General features: G+C 47.2%; 5 protein-coding genes across 5 annotated transcripts; 1 reads left to right on the plus strand and 4 right to left on the minus strand.

The window, feature by feature from the left end:
* Positions 1-7238: 7238 nt before the first annotated feature.
* On the minus strand, positions 7239-8984 carry ATNIH1004_004784 (uncharacterized protein; the record flags this gene model as incomplete). Its single annotated transcript, XM_033569452.1, has 3 exons — positions 7239-7452; positions 7589-7698; positions 8856-8984. The coding sequence occupies 3 exons, from the start codon at positions 8982-8984 to the stop codon at positions 7239-7241; spliced, it is 453 nt and encodes a 150-aa protein (XP_033428258.1).
* A 3832-nt stretch (positions 8985-12816) lies between these two features.
* On the plus strand, positions 12817-13632 carry ATNIH1004_004785 (uncharacterized protein; the record flags this gene model as incomplete). Its single annotated transcript, XM_033569453.1, has 2 exons — positions 12817-13151; positions 13221-13632. 2 exons carry the CDS (start codon positions 12817-12819, stop codon positions 13630-13632), a joined length of 747 nt encoding a protein of 248 aa, XP_033428259.1.
* Positions 13633-14003: 371 nt separating this feature from the next.
* On the minus strand, positions 14004-14296 carry ATNIH1004_004786 (uncharacterized protein; the record flags this gene model as incomplete). Its single annotated transcript, XM_033569454.1, has 2 exons — positions 14004-14035; positions 14080-14296. The coding sequence occupies 2 exons, from the start codon at positions 14294-14296 to the stop codon at positions 14004-14006; spliced, it is 249 nt and encodes an 82-aa protein (XP_033428260.1).
* Positions 14297-17409: 3113 nt separating this feature from the next.
* ATNIH1004_004787 (uncharacterized protein) lies at positions 17410-18321 on the minus strand (the record flags this gene model as incomplete). Its single annotated transcript, XM_033569455.1, has 1 exon — positions 17410-18321. One exon carries the CDS (start codon positions 18319-18321, stop codon positions 17410-17412), a length of 912 nt encoding a protein of 303 aa, XP_033428261.1.
* A 1174-nt stretch (positions 18322-19495) lies between these two features.
* YKT6 (palmitoyltransferase YKT6) lies at positions 19496-20289 on the minus strand (the record flags this gene model as incomplete). Its single annotated transcript, XM_033569456.1, has 4 exons — positions 19496-19615; positions 19683-19963; positions 20026-20212; positions 20269-20289. The coding sequence occupies 4 exons, from the start codon at positions 20287-20289 to the stop codon at positions 19496-19498; spliced, it is 609 nt and encodes a 202-aa protein (XP_033428262.1).
* Between the last annotated feature and the right edge of the window lie 252 nt (positions 20290-20541).

The following is a 20541-nucleotide window of genomic DNA, read 5'->3' on the forward strand; positions in this document are numbered from 1 at the left end:
CGAGTTAAGCCAATGTGGGTACGAGTACTGAGCTAAAGGTTCGATGTATGATACAAGATCGAATGCTGTTCAATTTCCTAAAGGAGGAAGTATGAAGAATAATGGTCATGGGCAGCTCACACTGAACCGGAGAATCTCACAAAGTATAGGTTATTATTGTATCAGGACTGTATATCAGACTGGGAGGTATAGAGGTATAAGACGAGCGGGTCCTGAGCCCGGGAGGTCATTATTGCAATCATATGCTTGAGATTCAAACACACAATTGCTAATAGGTTCGTGAGAGGATATAGAGAACCACACACGTCCACGGCTATTCCCATGCATCGCCAGCGGAGAGAGACGCGAGTCTTCTCATCGCCCCAGACAGAAAAGTTGATCCCTAAGGAAAAGGGTCAGAATTTTCTTGTTCCGTAGAGCCATAAATCGAGGCTAACTCCTTAGCCAACACACAGACGGACGTTATGCCCCTTCTGGGTATGTTGAGTGATGCCAACTGTGTCGCCGTTTGCAATGACAATAATTCGTGAGACCATGACCAGACTAGATGCACACAGATTATCAGTCAATTCTCACTCATATTAGGTCAGAATGACTACAGCAGCACATTCAGTGAGAGTTTGCAAAAGGTCGCATTTAATTCGTAGGATTATTAGACTGTCATCCATTGTTTGGATTCATTCCGACGACTAAGTTCTGTCATGGCACAGGGTCGAAATCATCTCAACCAGATCCTTTATTTTGCGGACGCTCTAGAACAGCTGCATAAAAAGGACAGTGAGTATTCTAGAATGTTTGGCCTCCTCTCCTCAGTGAGCTTGGAACTACCCCTGCGGAGCCATATACTCCTTTCTCACTGAGGTATCAGTTACCGAGGCCTTCGCGTCCAACACACACCCACAGAGAAGGGCTCGTATTCTGCGGGATTGTACTTCTTGATTGACGTTCGAAGACACTTGATGCACCAGATGACCTTCGGCAAGATCGGGAAGCTAGATCTTTGATTGTGAGAGCCTCAGCCCCGTCTTGTTCTTCTTGGCCTATATATTTGTCCATATCGTGTTTGGCGGCGACATGGCTCATGAGGATAACTCCGGTTTCCTCTTTCCGACATCTTAGATTCTAATATTCTTTGTATACTGGGTAAGACTGGTCCTTAAATCATTGTTGAGTATATGCTGCACATCGGCTTCTCTGGAACATATTGATTCCGAGGGTCCTCGCGAGTAGCCTGTAAAGTGAACCTTCATAAGACAGCATGTATATAGCAAGACTTGGGCAGGGTATAGACATGAGTGTCCATACTCCGAAGAACACTCATTGTAACTGTAAATATTCTCGACCACTCACATAGAATCGATTTTCCGATCGTATTATGTGGTAATGATGTAGACAGAACGTGGTGCTTTGTTTAGCTTGTCTATCTTGCTTTGGCGAATGGGCCATCCGCCGCTCTCTGGTCTTTCCGGATTTTAGCCACTCGCTATCAGTACTCCCATTTTGTATTTAAGAGACTAGGTATATTATAATTCACAGTGTAGTTGAATGAGAGTATTCCGCATTTCATCCAACCGCTCCTTGGAAGCCTCAAGATAATTCAAACAGTTGGCGTTGATTTCTCTTCGAGAGTAAAAGTTCGTATCTTGGAGTATGTGTTATTTTGGAACCATTAACTCTCGAGATGCTCCTGGTTATTGATATTTGATTTCCTGATATGGACACTGGCTTTAAGAATTCACCAGGCTTCAGTAGTGCAGAGACCGCTCGGGTAGTGCAATATCTTGACAACGAATTGCGTCACCGGTTCTAGTGGAGTATGCTGTCAACATGTTTTTTGCAAGCATGGAATTGCGCGCTTCCTGCCAGCTCGGAATCCGTATAGAGCCGTAGTTTTCGAGCCGCAACCGATATAGCCATGTACTCTGCTTGCATGCGGAGAGGCTAACAGTCTGGAGCTTTGAACACCATGAAATCTCCCCGTTGGCCAACATAGCGCTCTTCCTTGAAGCTTCTTGTCATGGTGATTTGTCCATACCTTCGATATTTTACGGAATGCATGTGGTTCCAATATTTAGTATTCCATAAGTGTTTTGTCGAGTTGCATTTTATAGTATCTAGGTAGGCTTCTTGTTTTATCCAGGGTGTCTCCTTGTGAGGATGCTTCTCTAAGGTGGAAGGCCACCGCCAGGATGATTCGACAAGTTTCGCAATTCTTCTTCGCTGTCGATATTCCACGGTCGAGCTTGTGCATCGTCATATTGGCGGCCCGTTCTACCGGGTCTTCCTGTTCTGACATATCGAACCCAGCTGTTGTTGATACTTGGAACGGTATGAATACTTCCGTGCCGTTCTGGGAGATCAGTATCCTCCTAAGCATTATTAACCCCAGCACTGGCTATTAATTGACGGATGCTTACTGCAGATTGGCGTCTTCATATTCTCTTACCCACCCGACAACTTGGGATACCTCCGGCATCTCAACCTGCGGAGGACTATAAAATTCCAGTGGATAAAAGGGTACTAAGGTACCTAATTAGCCAGGTAAATCCAAAATATTGACACCAAATACTATAGTAGCACAAAACCGCATAAATCCAGTGACGACCTCAGTGGGATGCAGCGGTGGTGGTTTGTGCTGCAAAGATATAATGCTTGATCATTTAATGCTGTACTATATGTGCCTGCCTCTGTTGTGTGCATATTTCCATGAGGAATGCTACTGCCATTGGCAGTCAATTGGAAGACGTCAGAGCCCCTTGGTGTGATTGTAGCGCTAGGGACCGCTTCCCTATGTGATGGACATGAATACTCACGTGCGTGTTGGTGATTGGCATATGGCGAATTCCTGGCCTTTTTTTCCGACCAAATTGTATTTCGGGAGAGTCTGAAACTCCAACCTGCGAGATTTAAGAGCTCAGACAGTTGTCAACCCAGTGTCTAAATGGAATCGATGTTCAATCCTTCCAAGCCAGCTTCTTTTATAGCTCAGAGAATGGTGAATTGATGTATATCTCATGTATCCCGTTTCCTGGTTCAATTTCTGCCAGGACAATCTCAAAAGTGATATCATACCGTCATGAAGATCCCATCGCGGAGCTGGTATGCTCAGCTTGTGGTATGGAATGGGCCGCAAAACCGGCTAGTTATCCGGGCCTTCTGCAACTAGACAGAGAACTACCACCGAACGGGGCTCAGGCCAATCCCGGTGGCACGTTATCGTCAATTATAGTCCCCAAGGGACTTGGGAAGTTGATTTTCGGTCGTGACTGAAATTGTCACTGACGTCCGCCGTTAGAGAGCACTTGGGTAACGAAAAGAATGATATTCCAGAATTATTGGAAGAAAGCCTTTTATTTAAACCCCATTAACGGCGGAATTTGAAACATTCCTGGCCGCTCGGTATCAGAGTAGATGCCACACCGAGGATCACATCCAGCTAGATATTGAAAGATTCCATATAAAAGGCCACAGACACTGACATATCTGACTCTAATTTCGAGATAAATATTTCGCATATCTGAGTTTATATCTCCGCAAAGTCCTTGACCGACGTTCTCCTGCGGCGCATGCACCGCAGTACGTTAGGGCGCCAGATAAGGCTGGTACTCAGCATTACGCCTTTGCTCCTATCGAGATATTCCATTGAAGAATGGGCAGTTTTTGTGTTTGGTAGCCTTCCTCACCCACTCACGGACGGCCTGTCGGCGTTCATAGGCACGCATGTGATTTTTCGCCATCATTTATGTGTTTGAATAGTTGGCAGGAGCATGGAGGGTGAGTGAAAAGCCAGTCTGATTTCTAATTTATAACCGTCCTATCGGATTGTTCTGCCTTCGTCAGATCCACTCTTGTGTGGCTTAGCGGAACGTTTAATAACGCTTGAGTGTATGATGGGTAGAGAAGAATAGAAGTTGAAGAATCGGAGTCCTAGATCTCGGATTATGGGGCCTTGCGGGTCGTTTATTAGTTCATTTTGATTTTGACGATCCTGGTGTAGAAATCCACTTGTTTGGCAATTTCTGGTGAGATCCCACAGCTCTGCAAATCGTGGTTTCAGGTGATGAGGAACAACTCATGTTGTTGGAATAAAGGATAGAGACATCCGATCACCTCTTCGTAGATCCTCAAGTCGACTGTTCTCTTAGAAAAAATCGGATATACAATTGGGGAATACGTATTGGCATAAAGTATTCGCTGCCATGATTGTAGTTCCACGAAGATGATCTCCATGTTGACGTGCTGACCAACGCTGTATCAGCTTGCAGGACTATGATATCGTTCGTGAACATTGGGAGCCTAATTCAACCAAGTTAGCAGTTATCAACTCTGCAATAAAAGGGAAATGAATCACATACGGCAACGTAGCGGCGCAGGAATTGCCCGGCCCTCAGGGATTGCAGTGTTCTAGCCATCCCACGTACCCATCCCGAGATATGGGTCGCATACAAAGTGCTCATGTTCGACTGCAATTGCCTCCTCTAGTATGATATCGATCTCTTGCCTAAACTGAGCGAACCCCATCAATCGCAGCTCTCGTTCCACCGAGAAGTCAAGGAACCCTCAGGCCCGAGCTCTCAGGTCGAGGAGGCGCCGCCGCTCGCGATCCCTAACATCGTAAACTGCATCGATTGCATTTTGGATCCAGTTTATTCGGCGCTCACCATATTCAGCAGTTGTCAAAGTGATCAGCACCAACACGGAATAATGACCAAGGTCAGTTAATTAGCCAGGTATTGAAACATTGACAGTACCTTATTCTATAGTCTTCTGGCAACTCAGCGACCTCTAAGAAAGGATATAGCACAGATGTCCCATACGATATACACCTTGGAATGATATCCATCCAGTCTGTGCGGTATGGAATGGACCGAAGAACCGCTCAGAAACCAAGTTTGCTCGCACTACACAGGGGCTATGACGGATTGAACTCGGCAATAGGAGTAGCTCAAAACGACGTGGAGGATCTCTAGTGTCCGGACCAGTATCACCATTGGTCTCATTTGTGGGATATCTCAATTGGCAATTTCGGTTCTAGCATGACTCAGTGTGGTTTTCTCGTTGATAATCAGGACCTTGGCCTGCGGGGACTATCCCACTGTCAGTAAGATCCCATGAAAAAAGTATGTGATGGCAATCGAGATTTCACTCGCAGCATGAGACTTACATTGCTCTTGCTTTCATTTTCATCTGGCGTTGGATTTATTTCGGTCTAATAAGCGCAGTTCTACGCTGCAACGCTGGTTCTCCACTGCTGGAACTGTATTTATGGCAGGTATCTATTGATTCTGTCCCAAGCTTTGGTGCATACTCCAGTATTTGGGCCGGGATTTCTCTGTAGATGGGGTCAAGTACTTTAAAGACACTGCTGTCTGCGATAGCTACTTGGCGTAAACGAATGCTCCTGTTCGAAACCAATTAGTATCGGGTGAAGACTGCATCCATACGCGCGGGAGGAGACAAACCCTGCATTGAGAAGCTAATTAGTGGGATATAGGTCTGTCCGTTCATCTTTCGCGAAAGCGGAGGACAATACGGGGAAATTAGGTATGTGACACCAATGGTTTCCACAAGTATTTGGATGGCGATTACTGTCTTTGGCTATCTTTTGGCTCAGGACTCTTCGCCATCTCACGGCTGTTCTCACCGTGACAAGAGGAGCTCTTTTCAATCTCGTATCACAGGTCCTTGGCTAAAGAAGTACATCAATATCTTATTTCCTTGATCTTATACATTGCAGAGTGACCAATAAGCCTGTCATCATCAGCAGTCGTCAAGCTATTTCGATTATCTGTTGAGCTCGATGCATTCATGCCTTGCAGCCGGTTATGTAAAGCACACACACGGATGCAGTCCTGCGGTGCTAGACCGGAAACCGGGATACCGCGAGTCACTCCGACTGCAGGGAGACGTGCCCGCGGTACAGGTAATTGCTGCACTCTTGACTTAATCCGTCGGAGATGCAGACTGCGAAGGGAAGGCCAAAGCCCTCCCGACGGCAAACAGCATACTACACGGTATGATAGCTTCAGGCTGATAGAGATAAAACGATTTTTTGTGACTGAGCTGTCCAAGCGAATCTGAAGCCGCATAATTCATGCTCATCCGCGGACAATAAATCTATCTGCGAAGAAACTATATGGGTTCGGATTCTTTGACGTTTCCTTCATCTGCCAAGATTCATTGCTGCAGTGTCTGCAACATTTGCGGAATTTCGCCTCTAGACGTATGCCACCAGATGGCGCATACAAACATTCTCCTCTGTGTAGAGCCAAGGTCTGGACGGACAACGCTGTAGGCGATTTCAAGCCAGGTGTGAGCTTGACGATATCAGCCGGAGCCATGGCTTGCGAAGTCGACAAGAGTTCGACATGAGCAGCTGGGTAGCTGGAAAGTTTTGCATCAAGCTCTTTGTTCCAGAGGTAGCCAGCTTGTCGGAGGCCGTACAAGGACTTTAAAAGATGACACACTTGCTTGGGATCACCATCTGAGGATAAAGCCTACAGGCTTAAACTACCCAGCTGCTCATATCGAACTCTTGTCGACTTCGCAAGTCATGGCTCCGGCTGATATCGTCAAGCTCACACCTGGCTTGAAATCGCCTACAGAAGGCTCTTTTGAACTGAGTGATTCTAAGCAAATTCGTATTTCTCTCAAAACTGGGTTGAGACCATGCATTTCTGCCTGTCATTGACCTCTGGCGCAACAACCGCTGCTACCGTGCAGCGTTGGTCGACAACATGGAATAAGCGACCTAACAAAACACAGTCTAATTGTAACTTGGCGACGGTTCAAGACACAAATGGAATCAAGGTTGGGGCTGATAGAAACGCAGCACGACAAAGGAAATGGGGCGGAAATACAACAATAGTGCCTCCATATAAAGGAGAGGAATATTGTGTTCAGGTGCTTTGCGGCTTGTCGCAGCTGGTCTATATGCGTTTGGAGTCAGTCGATGTTAGGAAAGCCGTGCAAGTCAGCAGCAGATAGTGCAGAAAAACCCACGCAGCCAACTTTTCGTCTGGTTCTATTGTGTAGTGCAGTGCGTGTGACGGGAGTTTCTCAATAGCCTTTTTTTTTTTTTTTTTTTGAAGCTCTTGAAAAGAATGAGTTTCTAACAAGAACTGAGTGCTCATGTTCTGCGGGCAAACAAAGCAGTTGTTCGAAACTGTCATATATATGCTGTTAACACATGTGATCGTAATGCGCTCGCAGGAGTTTAGAACAAGTGGTACACGCATTTATACGTCGCGTCGAATTGCTGTGACCTCCGGCTGCTCTTCAATGTCGTGATATACTGCGTCAACTGGTGGAGATGGACGGTTTGCGGGATCATCCTCGTGATGCTGGTTGTACTCGACAGAACGCACTTGGGAATATCTAACCCACTTTATACTTACTGGGGTCCTCTCTATCGAGGTGGGCAGGTATTTCTCTGACGACACTATATTCCACCTAGTGAACCGTTAGCAATATTCTACTATATTAGCGTGCAGCCAGATTGTACCTGTCCAATATTGCATCTCCAGTATACATTCCGATAATCTGTTATATAACATGCCCACCCATTGCCATCTCGCAGCCGACACACAGGGTGAGATCAATTTCGAGTTCGTCGTTATCAGGCGGGCTGCCTGAATCTGGCTGAATTTTGAGGATATCGAGTGCTTCTCTGGAACTTGTGACATCGAAGTAGAGAATCTACAAGGTTATAAGCTCCATCTGATGGCGTCACACGAATTCATCTTCTATCGATGGGCGGAACCTGACCTAAACATCGCGACAATTTCCAGCGAAATTGTCACGATACGAGACTTTCTTCCTGGCAGCCTATAACGTAGCTAAAAGGGTTCAGTCTTTAGAGCAGAGCACAGGGTGACAACCCCCACATGGCGAAGAGACCTCGCTGGGTGATGGGCAGAGTATCCAGCACCCCATAGCGGCAATATGCAGCTCCTTGCGGCTTGCATGCGACAACAAGATGTCTGCTACGGTATAGAATGCATTGTCGTATCCCACAGCATGTAATGACGAGGTTGAGATAGACTCAGATCATCCATATCTCAGACAGTTGTCTGCTTACTGAACCAATTGCGAAGGCATTGACTCCTCAAAACACGCATGGAACGGCAACATGCCGGACGTCATGCCAGCGGAGCAGGGAAGTACGCACCCTCCCACTGTAGCTTTTGTCGTCGAAGTCGCGAGCGCCGTTCCCGATGTCGTCGGCTGGTGGGCTGTTATCTAGTACAGAGTCGAACCGATTTGGAAGACACTTGACTGCACACTGCAGAATTTAATGCCGATGTGATATAGGCCGTCAAGGGCCGTGCTGAACGAATCTGGAGAACGTCTTCATAGTGGTTTAGAGCCATGAGATAAAACGTGGCACTCTGCTGAACTCGTCAAATGCCTTGGTTTGCTCATCTATTGGCATCAGATGAGGCTTGACGTGTGACGACATCAAATAATACAGACCTGGCAATCGGAGTGCTCGTCATTTTTGCCTGCTCCTGGCGAGCCTTCACTCGCACGGCGCAGTCACTAGATGAAAGAGGAGGGTGCTACACATCGATCTGAATTCAGCGTGCCTCACTTCCGTAGTCGAGCCGTCTCATTCCTTTAAGAACGAAATACGGAAAGCCTATTCGGATCATTATCAGGCTACCAGGATTATTGAGCATCTAAAGAGCACGGACGACCCGGTGGTACCATACCGGTTGGACAAAGGTCCACTCTTTATGAAACGCGAGAATGATGAGTGGCTGTACATCACCGTCATTTCTCGTCCGCCTGAATCTCCCCTCGCCTTGGGGAGAGGTGTCTGGTACAGCGACATTCGGTAAACGGACACATACCTTATGAGGGTGAGAAAGGCATCCCTCGCATGGAACTGGCAGCGTGTGTCCAGGGGACTGAATGAGCAAGGCATTGATATACGACGGACGATGCTGCTCAAGCCTGCCGATCTGCCTCAGTATGCACATTTTTGCCAAGTGATCGGACTGGCCTGTTGGCAATACTAGATTCTGTCCAGCAGACTGGCTCTCGTACGTACGGCGAGGCCAACCCCCGTTGTCGATAAAATTCCACTGGACTAAAAAGGGTATCAGAACCCTAATTAACCAGGTAAATTTTTGAAATATTGACACTTGTCGAGTGGTGCCTCGTCGTTTGCCCGAAACTTGCCTTGAAATTTACCCTGTTAGCTCAGCCTCGTTACGTTCGAGGAGCTCAGGTCTATATTTTCTGGTCATATAGTAGGCTTGAGCACTGTCGCGCGGCCGGCTCGTGAAGGATCTTGCAGCACAAACATGGCGGCATGTATGAGTTCGGGATCGCGGACACGGACGTCATCAAGTTGACCCTTCCTGATATTCAGTATCTCCACTCGAACCAGTCCGTCTCCCACGTCAGCCGCAGGATCGGCAGCTGATCAGCTGTTATTCCAGCTCGTCGATAATTTGCAACATTGACACCCTCGTGTTCTCCTTGTCTTTAACATCTTCCGGAGGGCGTGCAGGGCAAAAGTCCCGTCCAAATCCAGACGGGGGGGTTTGGTGTATTTTATTGTTATGTAGTTGTCTGAGAAGAAGGAAGAAGAGGACGCATAGGAAATAAGAAGGACGAGTTCAATGGATGTCACCAGCTTCGCAAGACAACCGACGCATGTTTGTCTTGGATATGTGTGTGATCCAAGCACGCAAGTCAACGGTCGATGATATTGATTTCCAGACAGTTCCGAAGACGACGGTTCTGTTATCCTGCTCCCTATCAATTGCCGTAGTAACATACTCTGGCAAAACTATACTGGTGTTCATGAAGGAAGCCTGTATCCTCCGTCGAGAGCTCCGTTGCTTGGCCATTGATTGTTTTCTCCAATGAAGTACATGGCTCTTCTTCAGAATGCTTTGGAGAAGACCTAATCATTCGAAACCATGCCGGTCCATATCACGGGCTTTATATGCTGTGGCCAGTAAATACAAGAGAAAAATGTCGTAACGATTAGCAAGGCTTTGACCATAGTATTTCACTTCTCGACTTCCATGAATGCATCGGAACGAACATGGAGTAACTAATTATGAAATCAAGAGTGTGAAAAATGGACGAGGCCTAGCTACCTGTCGCTTCGGATTCCCTCCTCCGGGTTGATACCCATACGCCGCCGGGAGTAGGCAGATTCCTTTGGCCTCAATTTTGGCGTAGATTCTTCTGCTTCTTAAACCAGACCCGAGCGCTTCCCCATGATGACCTCCTCCCCTGTTGAGTGTCTCCCCAGAACCAGAGTGGCGACAGGAGCATAGCGGCTGGCTTCCAGCACGTTTGTATTTGTATTAACGGCAGTCATTTTTAATAAATAAGATGGCTGCCAAAATGGATGGATGATAAGTAGGCCCAGTTTAAGATGTGGAAATATCCCAGGAGTGTGTCTTCACCGCTGGTATTGTCAAGCAGGTTCAAAGGAGCTTTCAATAAAATTCTACTGGACTAAAAGTGATCAAGGTCACTAATTAGCCAGGTAGCACAGTGATATTGGCAGGAGATACGTCAGGAGTCTCTCAGAAAGCCTTCACAGTGGTCTGAACGTCGGGCCTTGCATAGCCCGGTTGAGAGTACTTTGTCAGTTGTTTCGGGCAAGACAACAGCTCACTCCAGTCCAGTTCGCTAGCACTGGACGGAGGACTAGGCAGAAGATGTTCTTTAGTCCAGATCAGTCCGGAATAGCATGGGCGACCATGCTCTAGGAGCGAGTGCACGATAGGATGGGTCAAACTACCTTCAGCTGTATAGGTGCTGTATGTTCCGAGATGGTCTGTTACGGTCGACTCCCGGATAGTATATCACTATACGGCTGATAAAGTCAGCAATGAAAATTAGCATGGGATGGAATCTTACCGTGTCAATAGGTTATAAAAAGGTAGGTCAAAGCGCATCGTGCACTTCTCGCAAATGAGATTCGAATACTTCAGGAGAGGATCTCATGCAAAAGTATTGAGACTGAGTATAATATAAAGCTGCCCTGGTTAAGGCCCGATATTTGTAAGCTGTTTTTTCCCCACGTTTTCCAATATTTGTATCTGCTACGGTTAAGAAGGAGTAGCTGACTTAGGCTTGACTGTTATAGACAGGCTCCTCTGCTTCCATATATATATATATGGCCATCGTTCCTAATCATTGAGTGAGGCTGATAGAGGGCACGAAAAAGATGACATTTTTTGGTAGTACTATAAAAATTAGATAAAGCATGTAGTTTCAGAGGCAAAGAGGTAAACTCACTATAATTGATCTAGCACCTGAAACGGGAGGACTCCTTTCTTCGGCCAGATTCGGTTATATCTCCATTCTATGCTGGACTAATCCCTAGGGTAAGACCGCCTAGTTCCGTATCCAATGGAGGTGGAATCCCCACTTTCAGGGCTTTGATCGGAGGTAAGGGGCACTGCTGAACGCGCCGGTGAAAATGATTTTCTGTAAATAAGCCAACCCGAGTAGCGATATGGATTCAATGGGGTTTACATTGATCACGCTACTATGCCTAAGCAAAGGCCTATTGCTCCATCCGTAGATATTGTAAGCCAATATGGAACAAACCAGTGATTGTTACTGTATTTATATAATATCCGTCAAGAACATTTGCCATTTGTTGGACGTCTGCGGCATTTCGACGTTTATAGCGGAGACACAGGAGTGACGTCAACAGTCAACCGTATGGAAAACAGAAAAGGTAAATAATCGGACATAGAGAAGGAGGTATACCCTGGGGAAGCTCATTCACAGGCAAGTTCAGAAGTCCAATGTTCTGATCTAATCCCTGGTCTGCATTCCGAGCTACCAAGATGATGTATATAAGCTGAGTGTTTCAACTGAGGGAGGACGACCGTATGAAACCTTGCATGCTGAGTAGGCGCTCTAAGTCCAAGTTAGAATAGTCTTGCAGAGGATTATTCTTCCTGGACTTTTCTATATGCTTACCTGCATAAACTTGATGACTAGATCATGCCACCCTTCATGGATAGGATCGTTCCGTGTAAATATCCGAAAGGTATAATGCAAGATACTTTAGTGAGGCATAGTCGGCAAACATATAAGATAAACAAGAGTATATATGAAGAGTTCAATGACTGAAGAGAATAATAATTATATGGGGAGGTCAGAAAGAAATTATAAGACCTGATGATGCTTATGGAAGGCGTAGTGTATTTATACCCGTGGATAAAGTGACTAGGATCAATAGAATGAACATCTCCATGATCCCAGTGAAGAGATAGGAATAATTAGGGAAGAGGGAGAAAGAGGAAGAGGGGAAGTCTATTTATGCACCTTCAAACAAAGGTCCAGGCTGCGTTTGCTGTTGATTGCGTACCAATCCCCGTACAATCGATCCGATATGCGTTTGCTGTATTGATTCTGTATATTCACCGTTTTTACATCTACTTAATGTATATGGATAATATGTAACCATTCATCATGATGCCTATCCAGTGACTAAAATCGAAACAGCCGGAGAATATTCATTGAATAATATGCTGATGTCTAAAATGCAGGTGTCTAAATTGCAAGACCAAAGTCACCGGGAGCAAGTCAATTCCGACGCAACAATCCACACCCTGGTCGAATCCCACGGAGTGAAGATCATCATTCGACGGATCCAATGTCTGATCTACATGGGATGTCCGGAGTCTCCAAAGCTCCGTTCTTCCGTCGTCGTGATGGGGCCGTTTCATCTTCAATCCTATACAGATATAAATCTACCTCCATTCCTATCCATTCATCCCTCACTTCAACTCAACCAAGAAAAGTCCAGCCAACCCAACTAAAATGAAACTACTTCTCCTCGCTCCCCTCCTCTCTCTCGTCCAGGGGAAACTCCTCCTGGATTTCAACGCCGCCCGGGGCGACAACCCATCCGTTCTAGGCGGCGTGAACCTCGAAGCTGCCAAGGGCGACAAGCGTCATGGCAACACCCCCGAGCTCTACATCAAGATGGACAAGGATCCCAAGGGTGTGCCGGCTCTGCATTTCCATCGTGATAAAGGCTATATCCGCACCGAGTACCACGCTATGCGCGGGAAGACCAAAAAAGACTCCACTTATTACATTGGATATAATGTGATGTTGGGGGAGGTGCCGAATGGATTATGTATTTTTCAATTGTACCTCCTCCCTCCTTCCCTCCTTTCTGTCCCTTGTATTCCTATATAATAATGCTGATTTATGATTAGTAAGGAATTCAAAGCCAATAACCAGCACGACGGCGGAGCCAACATCCCTCTGGATCTCGAGATCAAAAAAGGCACGTTGAACTTTGCGTACCAGGCCAAGTTCGGCGTCGACATGGAGAATCTCTGGTCCATCAAGCCCAAGGCTAACACGCCCATGCATATTGGCCTGGGGATCAACACCTCCGAGGACGGATGGGTCGAGCTGTACTTTGACGGGAAGAAGCAGACGCTTAAGAACGGCAAGACGCGCATGTCTGCGAACACGTTCCCGGGCAAGACGGAGCCCAAGTTCGGCATGTATCATGGCGAAGAGGTCGCTGTCGATAGCTATGTCTATGCGGTGCAGATTGGGACCGAGTTGAAGGATATTCTGGAGAGTGCGGGATTGGGGAATTCGACTGGTAGATTGTAATAGTTGGGTTGGATGCATCGCAGTATATAGTTTGGATTATATAGTCTAGAACGCAGTCCCAAATTATCAGCCTGGATGACTACGATACGACAAATACATATAGACAGACGGAATGGTTTATTTCGGTAGAGGCTCGAGATGCGATCGGCGTCATACTGCGTCCTTCGATTCAGTCCATTTAATAGCTAACTAGTTGGAGTAGCCGAAGCTAAGCAAATATCTAGTTACTAGCGTTAATCCTGCACTACAAGGTGAAAAAAATTATTGTTAGTATTATTGTAAGCTATATCTATATCGTCAACAAGCGTATATTCATCTACCATCCATCAGCAATCCACCACCATCACCATAATGACGACAAACCTACCGAATTAAAACCTCGATCCACTCTCCGTCTCCAGATCTAATACTATCAGCCACAGCCGATCCAATCTCAACGATACGTACATCCCACCTCCACATCCCGAGCTCTTGACTCGCGGTGAAACCGGCTCAGATTCATCAGTCTCACCGAGCGCATGTACTGTTCCTGTTCGCGCTGATACGTGAATCGATTCTCTGGGCGTTGCGGATTCCATTGTTTCGTCAGCGCTGCGCCCAGCGACACGACGGCGAGACAGGCCAAGATGACGATGACAATAATAGCTGCGGTGGGGATGGCCATTTCATCTCTAGATCTAGATGGAAAGGAGTAGATGATGGTAATAGAAGGATAGATCGATGATGATGATAGTGGGATAAAGACATCCGAAGATTCCGACTTTGTCTGACTAGGATGGATAGATCATGGATTAATTGAGGATTAAATTGATGGCGAGGCTACCGGATGCTATATTTATCTGCGAATCAAGTCTCCCATAGAATATGGAGAATATCATTATACGCCTCCTTCGCCGGATAATTCCCATCAAACAGCAGAGCACTCTTCTTCGACGCCACGAATCCTACTCTCGTCAGTCACCATCCTAGAGGTACTAATATTCACTCACCCTGTCTGACCCCCCCCCCCCAAAAGACCGTGATTCCCTTGTAGTGTTCCAGCCCCGAACAGGCATTCACCACCCATTTGCTTAGCCTCCGTGACACGTCACTGCCGATCCACTCACAGTCAGATAATCCTATAAGCGGGCCCGCGATATCCATTTCCATCACCGCGACTTCAGACACTCGGACAACCCGGTGGAGGCAAGGGCTTTAAACGCTGTGCAGGATGTCAGATTGTATCCATATTGAATGTGCGGGGTAGATGAACTTACCCTGGGACACCAGACGAGGGAATCCATCGCCGCTGAATTAGCTTTCTATCAAGGACAGATAAGTGTATTTACCGAAGAGCGTCTGAGGGCCTGTACACGTCAGAGCCATTATTTATAAAATAGATACTATCACCGATTCCATCAATCGGAATCCAGCTATCAATCATTTCTTTACATGGTTTGCCATCCCCTTGGTTTTGGCATAGTCCGCCGAGTCGAGACTAATCCATCACTACTATCCTTTCAGTAGATGGTAGATGAACTTACTTTTAATCATTAATATACATTTTCGCTTTGGGACTCGCTTTTCGCGCCGTCTCAAACGCAACGCGCACGAATCCTCGCAAGGGCTCTGGAAATGGTACTGGCGTGAAAGCTTCCATCTTCGTTGAATATCTCGTTACCATTTCCTGACGTGTCTGTTACACATACGTATACATGTATGTATGGAGGCCTACCCAAGCATATGCATTCCCCTTGTACCGGTCCATAACCGTCGTGATATGATTTTTCATTACCTCCGTCAGGGTATTCTTATCAGGGGGTACACTGCACTCACCATGGAGGCTGCGAATACCAGACAATTTGGATTCACTTAGCCCCTGACTTCAAGACATGAGGGATCCTACCGAGTCCCCGGATGAATTGATGATTCTGCGCATACTCAACCTATGCACTGTTAACTCTTTCTATCTTTCTTATAATTGATGGGCTATACCAGCACATCAGCACCGCCGAGCTGAATGTTCTCTTCGATGCTAGACACTTGGCCACTCTCTACTCATTCATATTCTATAACTCACGCTCCGTCTCATCCCATTTCATACTATTCTCCTGCGTCAACTAGCCGAAATCCATCTTGACGATGGGTTCATTCTGGCTATTCGACAAAAGAGCTTGATCGGAACAAGTCCCGAAGTATTTTTTTCCCGTGCTTGGTGAATCCCTCCTTGATACTGGCTGGGATATTCACCGATGGGTTGGATGCAAGGAGAGCGCAGCTGGTGAGAGCTACTACCTCCTAAACCAGATGTCCCTTGCCTGGACCGCGGCCTGCCCTATATATACGCCTGTTGATGGATGGATTAAGTTCCAGGGACAGCAGACACGGCTTATGTAAAATGTGCGCCCCGGCAAACATGTACGACGTTGATCAGTTTCAAAAGGCGTTGGCATCTATACGGTTGGTAAGTACATATAACTATTTGAGGAGCTACCAAGAGTGTGGTAAAATTTCTGGCTTCTTGGGCACTGCTGAAAGTAGCTGAATTTATTCTATGAGGGGTAAAATAGACCAACTTAGATTTTATAATGATAATTTCCAAGAAACATAGTAAGTATGAGTTTTAATTTTGATATATCTACTCAGATAAATACCCGCAAAAATGTCATGTGCGATGGCAATAACGAGGGCTGTATTAGGTATTATCGCATTGCCAATATCGGTTGATAGAAAGCCAATATCATACGGAGAGCAAATGACGCTGCCATCAAGGTTGGTGTCTTCCAGCCGATGGTCCATCTGCATGTTGCAAAGGCATGCCTGTCTTTCGATGCGGTCATTGGCTCCATTTCGTATATTGTTCGACGCTAACACCGTTTCCGACGTCAAAAGGGGACTTAATACGAACGGCAAAAGAGAAAGCAAAGTAATTATACAGCATTGGGCCGAAATTTTGAAAGTGAACAACCCCAGACAAGGCTGAGGCTGTGTCCCTGTCACACGTTGCCCCTTGTTGGTCACCCATAATCTGCTGGGTCTAGACCGGATGTGGTGGCTTGAGGGCGTGAATTGGGCTTTTTCGCAATTGGACGCACATTCTCTGTATAGCTTTGTCCCGTACCAGAGGAGTTATCCATCCTAGAATGCAGCACACTGAAGTCGAAATTCTTCGCCACGAAAAGGCAATGTCATACTGAAGGTATATATGGTGCGTCGGGATCAGCAATGAGTCGGGAGAAATGCTTAATAAATTTGTGAGGGCAATATCAACCAATTTCTTACTGCAGAATTTACGCCCATCTAATATTTGAACCCCTTACAATACAGAGAAGCTTTTCCCCGTCGGGCAGAGGACAATCAGTACATCCCAAATCCTGTCATTCTAGGAATACAAAAATAGAAGACAGACGGCAAGTTATTACTCTCTTCTCTTATAATACAAGGTAGACTGATCAGTGGGGCACAATAAGGTTACCGGCGCAGCAAGTTTATTCAGTATCGATTAATCTAGTATAGTCTACTCATCTATCTATCTACATAGTTAGTTGCCCCGTACTCCGTAGCATACAGAGTAAGATAATCTCAGAAATCAGTCTCAGACCGTTTCTACCCGTCGTTCAGCCTTCAGTTTAACCGGAGGCCAGAACCGGCCCGGTCACGGCGAGGTGGGGAGTTCCTATTCCGGTAGTTAGGGTATCCAACCCTAGATAAAGTGGATCCATCCGGGCATCGCCACTGCATTCATGATTCGACCATACTGTACGTAACTAGTATACGATACGTATACGCGGGAGTGGCTCATTCGTCATACTCCTCATACAGTCGGAGCTGCTCATGAAGAAAAGCTCGACCTTCTGTATTAACGAACCCGCCGATCCCAAAGGCCGGGATGATACGACACATGCGCGTGAGCGACGCCCCGATCCAGTCCCGACTGACACGCGACAGACGGTCCCGTGTGGGGAGCTTCGTCGGACGGTTATACAGGTCCAGTCCTAGGAGGTGGATCGGGGTGCTGATCAGTTGGATGGAGGCGGGGATGGCGAGCTGCGCGATCAGGATCTTCAGGTATTCGGCGGAGGCGATGGAGTCCGGGATGGACGCGGAGACCATGGCGGGGAGGCTGAAGGAGCCGAAGATGGTCAGTCCGTCGCGCAGGAGGAACGCTGTGTAGGTTGATAAAGGGATCGAGCGGGTGACGGAGCGGAGAATCTTGCTTTGGGATGCAGGTGCAGATGCGGATGGGGTGGATTTGGCAGCGGAGGAGGAAGCGGCATGGCCGAAGAGTTGGGCGAATTTGATGTCTTTCCAGATGCCCACGGAGGAGTTGACGAAGAATGTGGAGAGGAAGGTGGTGGTTCCGGCGATGGCGTGGTCAATGTGAGGGAAGACCTGGCTTAGGATGGTCTCGGAGGCGTTGGCCGTGGCGAAGGTAGCCGTGTAGAGAGACCAGACCAGGAGACTGGGACGAGAGGTGAGGAAGGTGGCGGGCTGCGTGATGGAGAGCCATAGGTGACGCCGAAATGCAGGGAGGAGAGGTTGATTATGCGAGGATTTCTCGACGACGAGTCGGTCCAGAATCATGACAGCAGGAGTAATCAATGTTGCCGAACCTGCAGCAACCAAGACATCTGCGCTCAAGAACTCGGCAAGCCGGTTTCGTTGCATGTTGAAGGGCAATGCCTGCTTGATGGGGAGATCTTGGTCCATTCTATATTACTGTTCTAAGTCTTCTAAGTCAAACGGTCATCCCAGGGGTGGGGAAGAAAGGTCTCGATGGTAGGTCTGGTATAATGTCGAGCGCGATAAACGAAGGAGAAACAAACGAAATCTATCTATATTTTGTTAGACTTAAGAATCCCATTCGAGAGAATACGAGACAAACCTACGCTGAATTGCTAGAAAAAGGAGTGAACAAGGAGTGAAATGCGGAGAGATGGGATCAGAACGAGAGACAGGTAAGGAGGGGCTATAGCCTATATGAGTGTCGAAACGGTACTCCTACAGCAATGACGACTATTCCCACTGTGCATCTATCCTCCTCATACTAAGATACTACACTCAGACACTGCAAAGCAATATGGAGCATCGGCGGTGCCGGCCAATGGTACACGACCGGCCCGGGAAGCCGGGTACCATGGGTGGATTCGGATGGAGCATGAATGGCTGCCATACCGAGAGATCCAGCACTAAGACGGTAAGACTTTCATTTCAGCGCTCTGAGATGGCATTCTAGAAAAGAAATGGCGGTGGCGGGTGGAGTTGCCCTAAGAAGCATGCCCTAGATGCCCTAACTCCGCATGATCCGCTCTGATGCTAAACTGATCAAAATATAGTCCTTCGCGGGGAAACCCGGTCGAAGATGAGTCGGATCGGTTATGTTGAGCCATTGCCGACGACTTCTAAGTGCCTGGTAGATTGAACGCATTACACAAATGACCGACACTTGCGCTCGTTGGTAAATCCCTCGTCAACCTGTCAGTGCAGATTCGTGCCTGGATCCACTCATCACTTATCGAGAACACGTACACGGGGTCTGCTGTACAGGTCAAACCCGAGCATCGGGCATACAACAGTCTTAGGCCCTACGTGGACACTCTTCAAACAAATCATCAGCAGCCAAATAGAAAACGGTAGAGGAATACATTCGTATTAACTCTAAGTCAGTGGTTGCCTGAGGTATCCCCAATGCAAGGCCACCTTTCATGATCGAGCCAAATCACCAACACACTTCCTCCTGTGAACATGTGCGTGAAGCAACATAAATGCGAAAGATGCTGGATAAAATGAAGACAGAAGCAGGGAAAAAAAAAAAAAAAACAATAACAACAACAACGCCAAGTAAATCCGCAAGCATACGTCTGAAATCCAGTAAGTGCATCACCTAGCAGATAACGCAGCATGAATTCTGCTTCTTAGCGGAGGTATAAAACATCTTGCTCTGTGCACTCAATCCTTCACTCTTGGACACCAGGTCGTCGATTTTCTCGCCTCGTTCAAGCACCTAGACAGCAGCCATGTCAGCAGTAGCCCCCATCAGGATACCCCATCTGGATATAAATATAACTCACACTCTCAATAGTCTTGTGAAGGACGATCTTCGTCTCGTCCAGTTCCTTCTGGATCTTCATGATGCTGTCCACCTCCTGCGGATCCTGGTACGACGTGATGTAGATTCTCAGAGGCGGAAAGCTCACGGGGCTCCGGGAGGTCTCTGCGTTGGGGTGTTGGGAAAGGAACTCGTCCAGAGTCTTGGACAAGATCTGATGGGCCGCCAGAGACGGATATTCTTTGTCGCTGATGATGACTCCGGCGATGTTCTGGGTCCGCGCGTAAACATGGAATGTGAAATCTACAGCCAAGGTGGCGGTTAGCTTCGTAGATAAAGGGGGCGGGATAGAATAGAGATGCGACCGGGAAAATGGTACGACTTGCCTTGCTCTTCGATATCCTGTCTCTGGCCCTGTTTCGTCCGCTCGGCCACCGTCTTGCTGAACATGGTCATGAACTCGCTGATGCTGTTCCGGGTAAAACGCGAGTAGCTGCTCAACTCGCGCTCGGAACACAGTTCCACGGCGGGCTGCTGGCCATTGTGTAGGACCTAGGGGGTAGGAAGGTCAGATACAATTTCGTATGCCACAGTCGACAGAGACCTACTCCGATGTAGAGAATCTTCATTTTGGCGGGATTCAGGGGGGAGCTGGGATGGCTGACGACGATATCAGCGGCAGTTGAAGTTGCGGGGGGAAGTCGGAGCCGAAAAGCCTGAGGCCTCACCGCCTGGGCCCTAACCCAGTTCCCAATATCCTTGGGTCGCAATCGTGAAGACAATCTATGCTGCTATGCTGCAGATCTTCTACAGTTGATAAAGTTCCTTAATGGAGAATACCTCATTAAGCTTGAATCACCCTGGAAATCCTTGAAGATTCC

The sequence above is a fragment of the Aspergillus tanneri genome (genome assembly GCF_003426965.1).
Source record: "Aspergillus tanneri strain NIH1004 chromosome Unknown AapTan_3_pilon_pilon_pilon, whole genome shotgun sequence".
NCBI classification, from domain to species: domain Eukaryota; kingdom Fungi; phylum Ascomycota; class Eurotiomycetes; order Eurotiales; family Aspergillaceae; genus Aspergillus; species Aspergillus tanneri.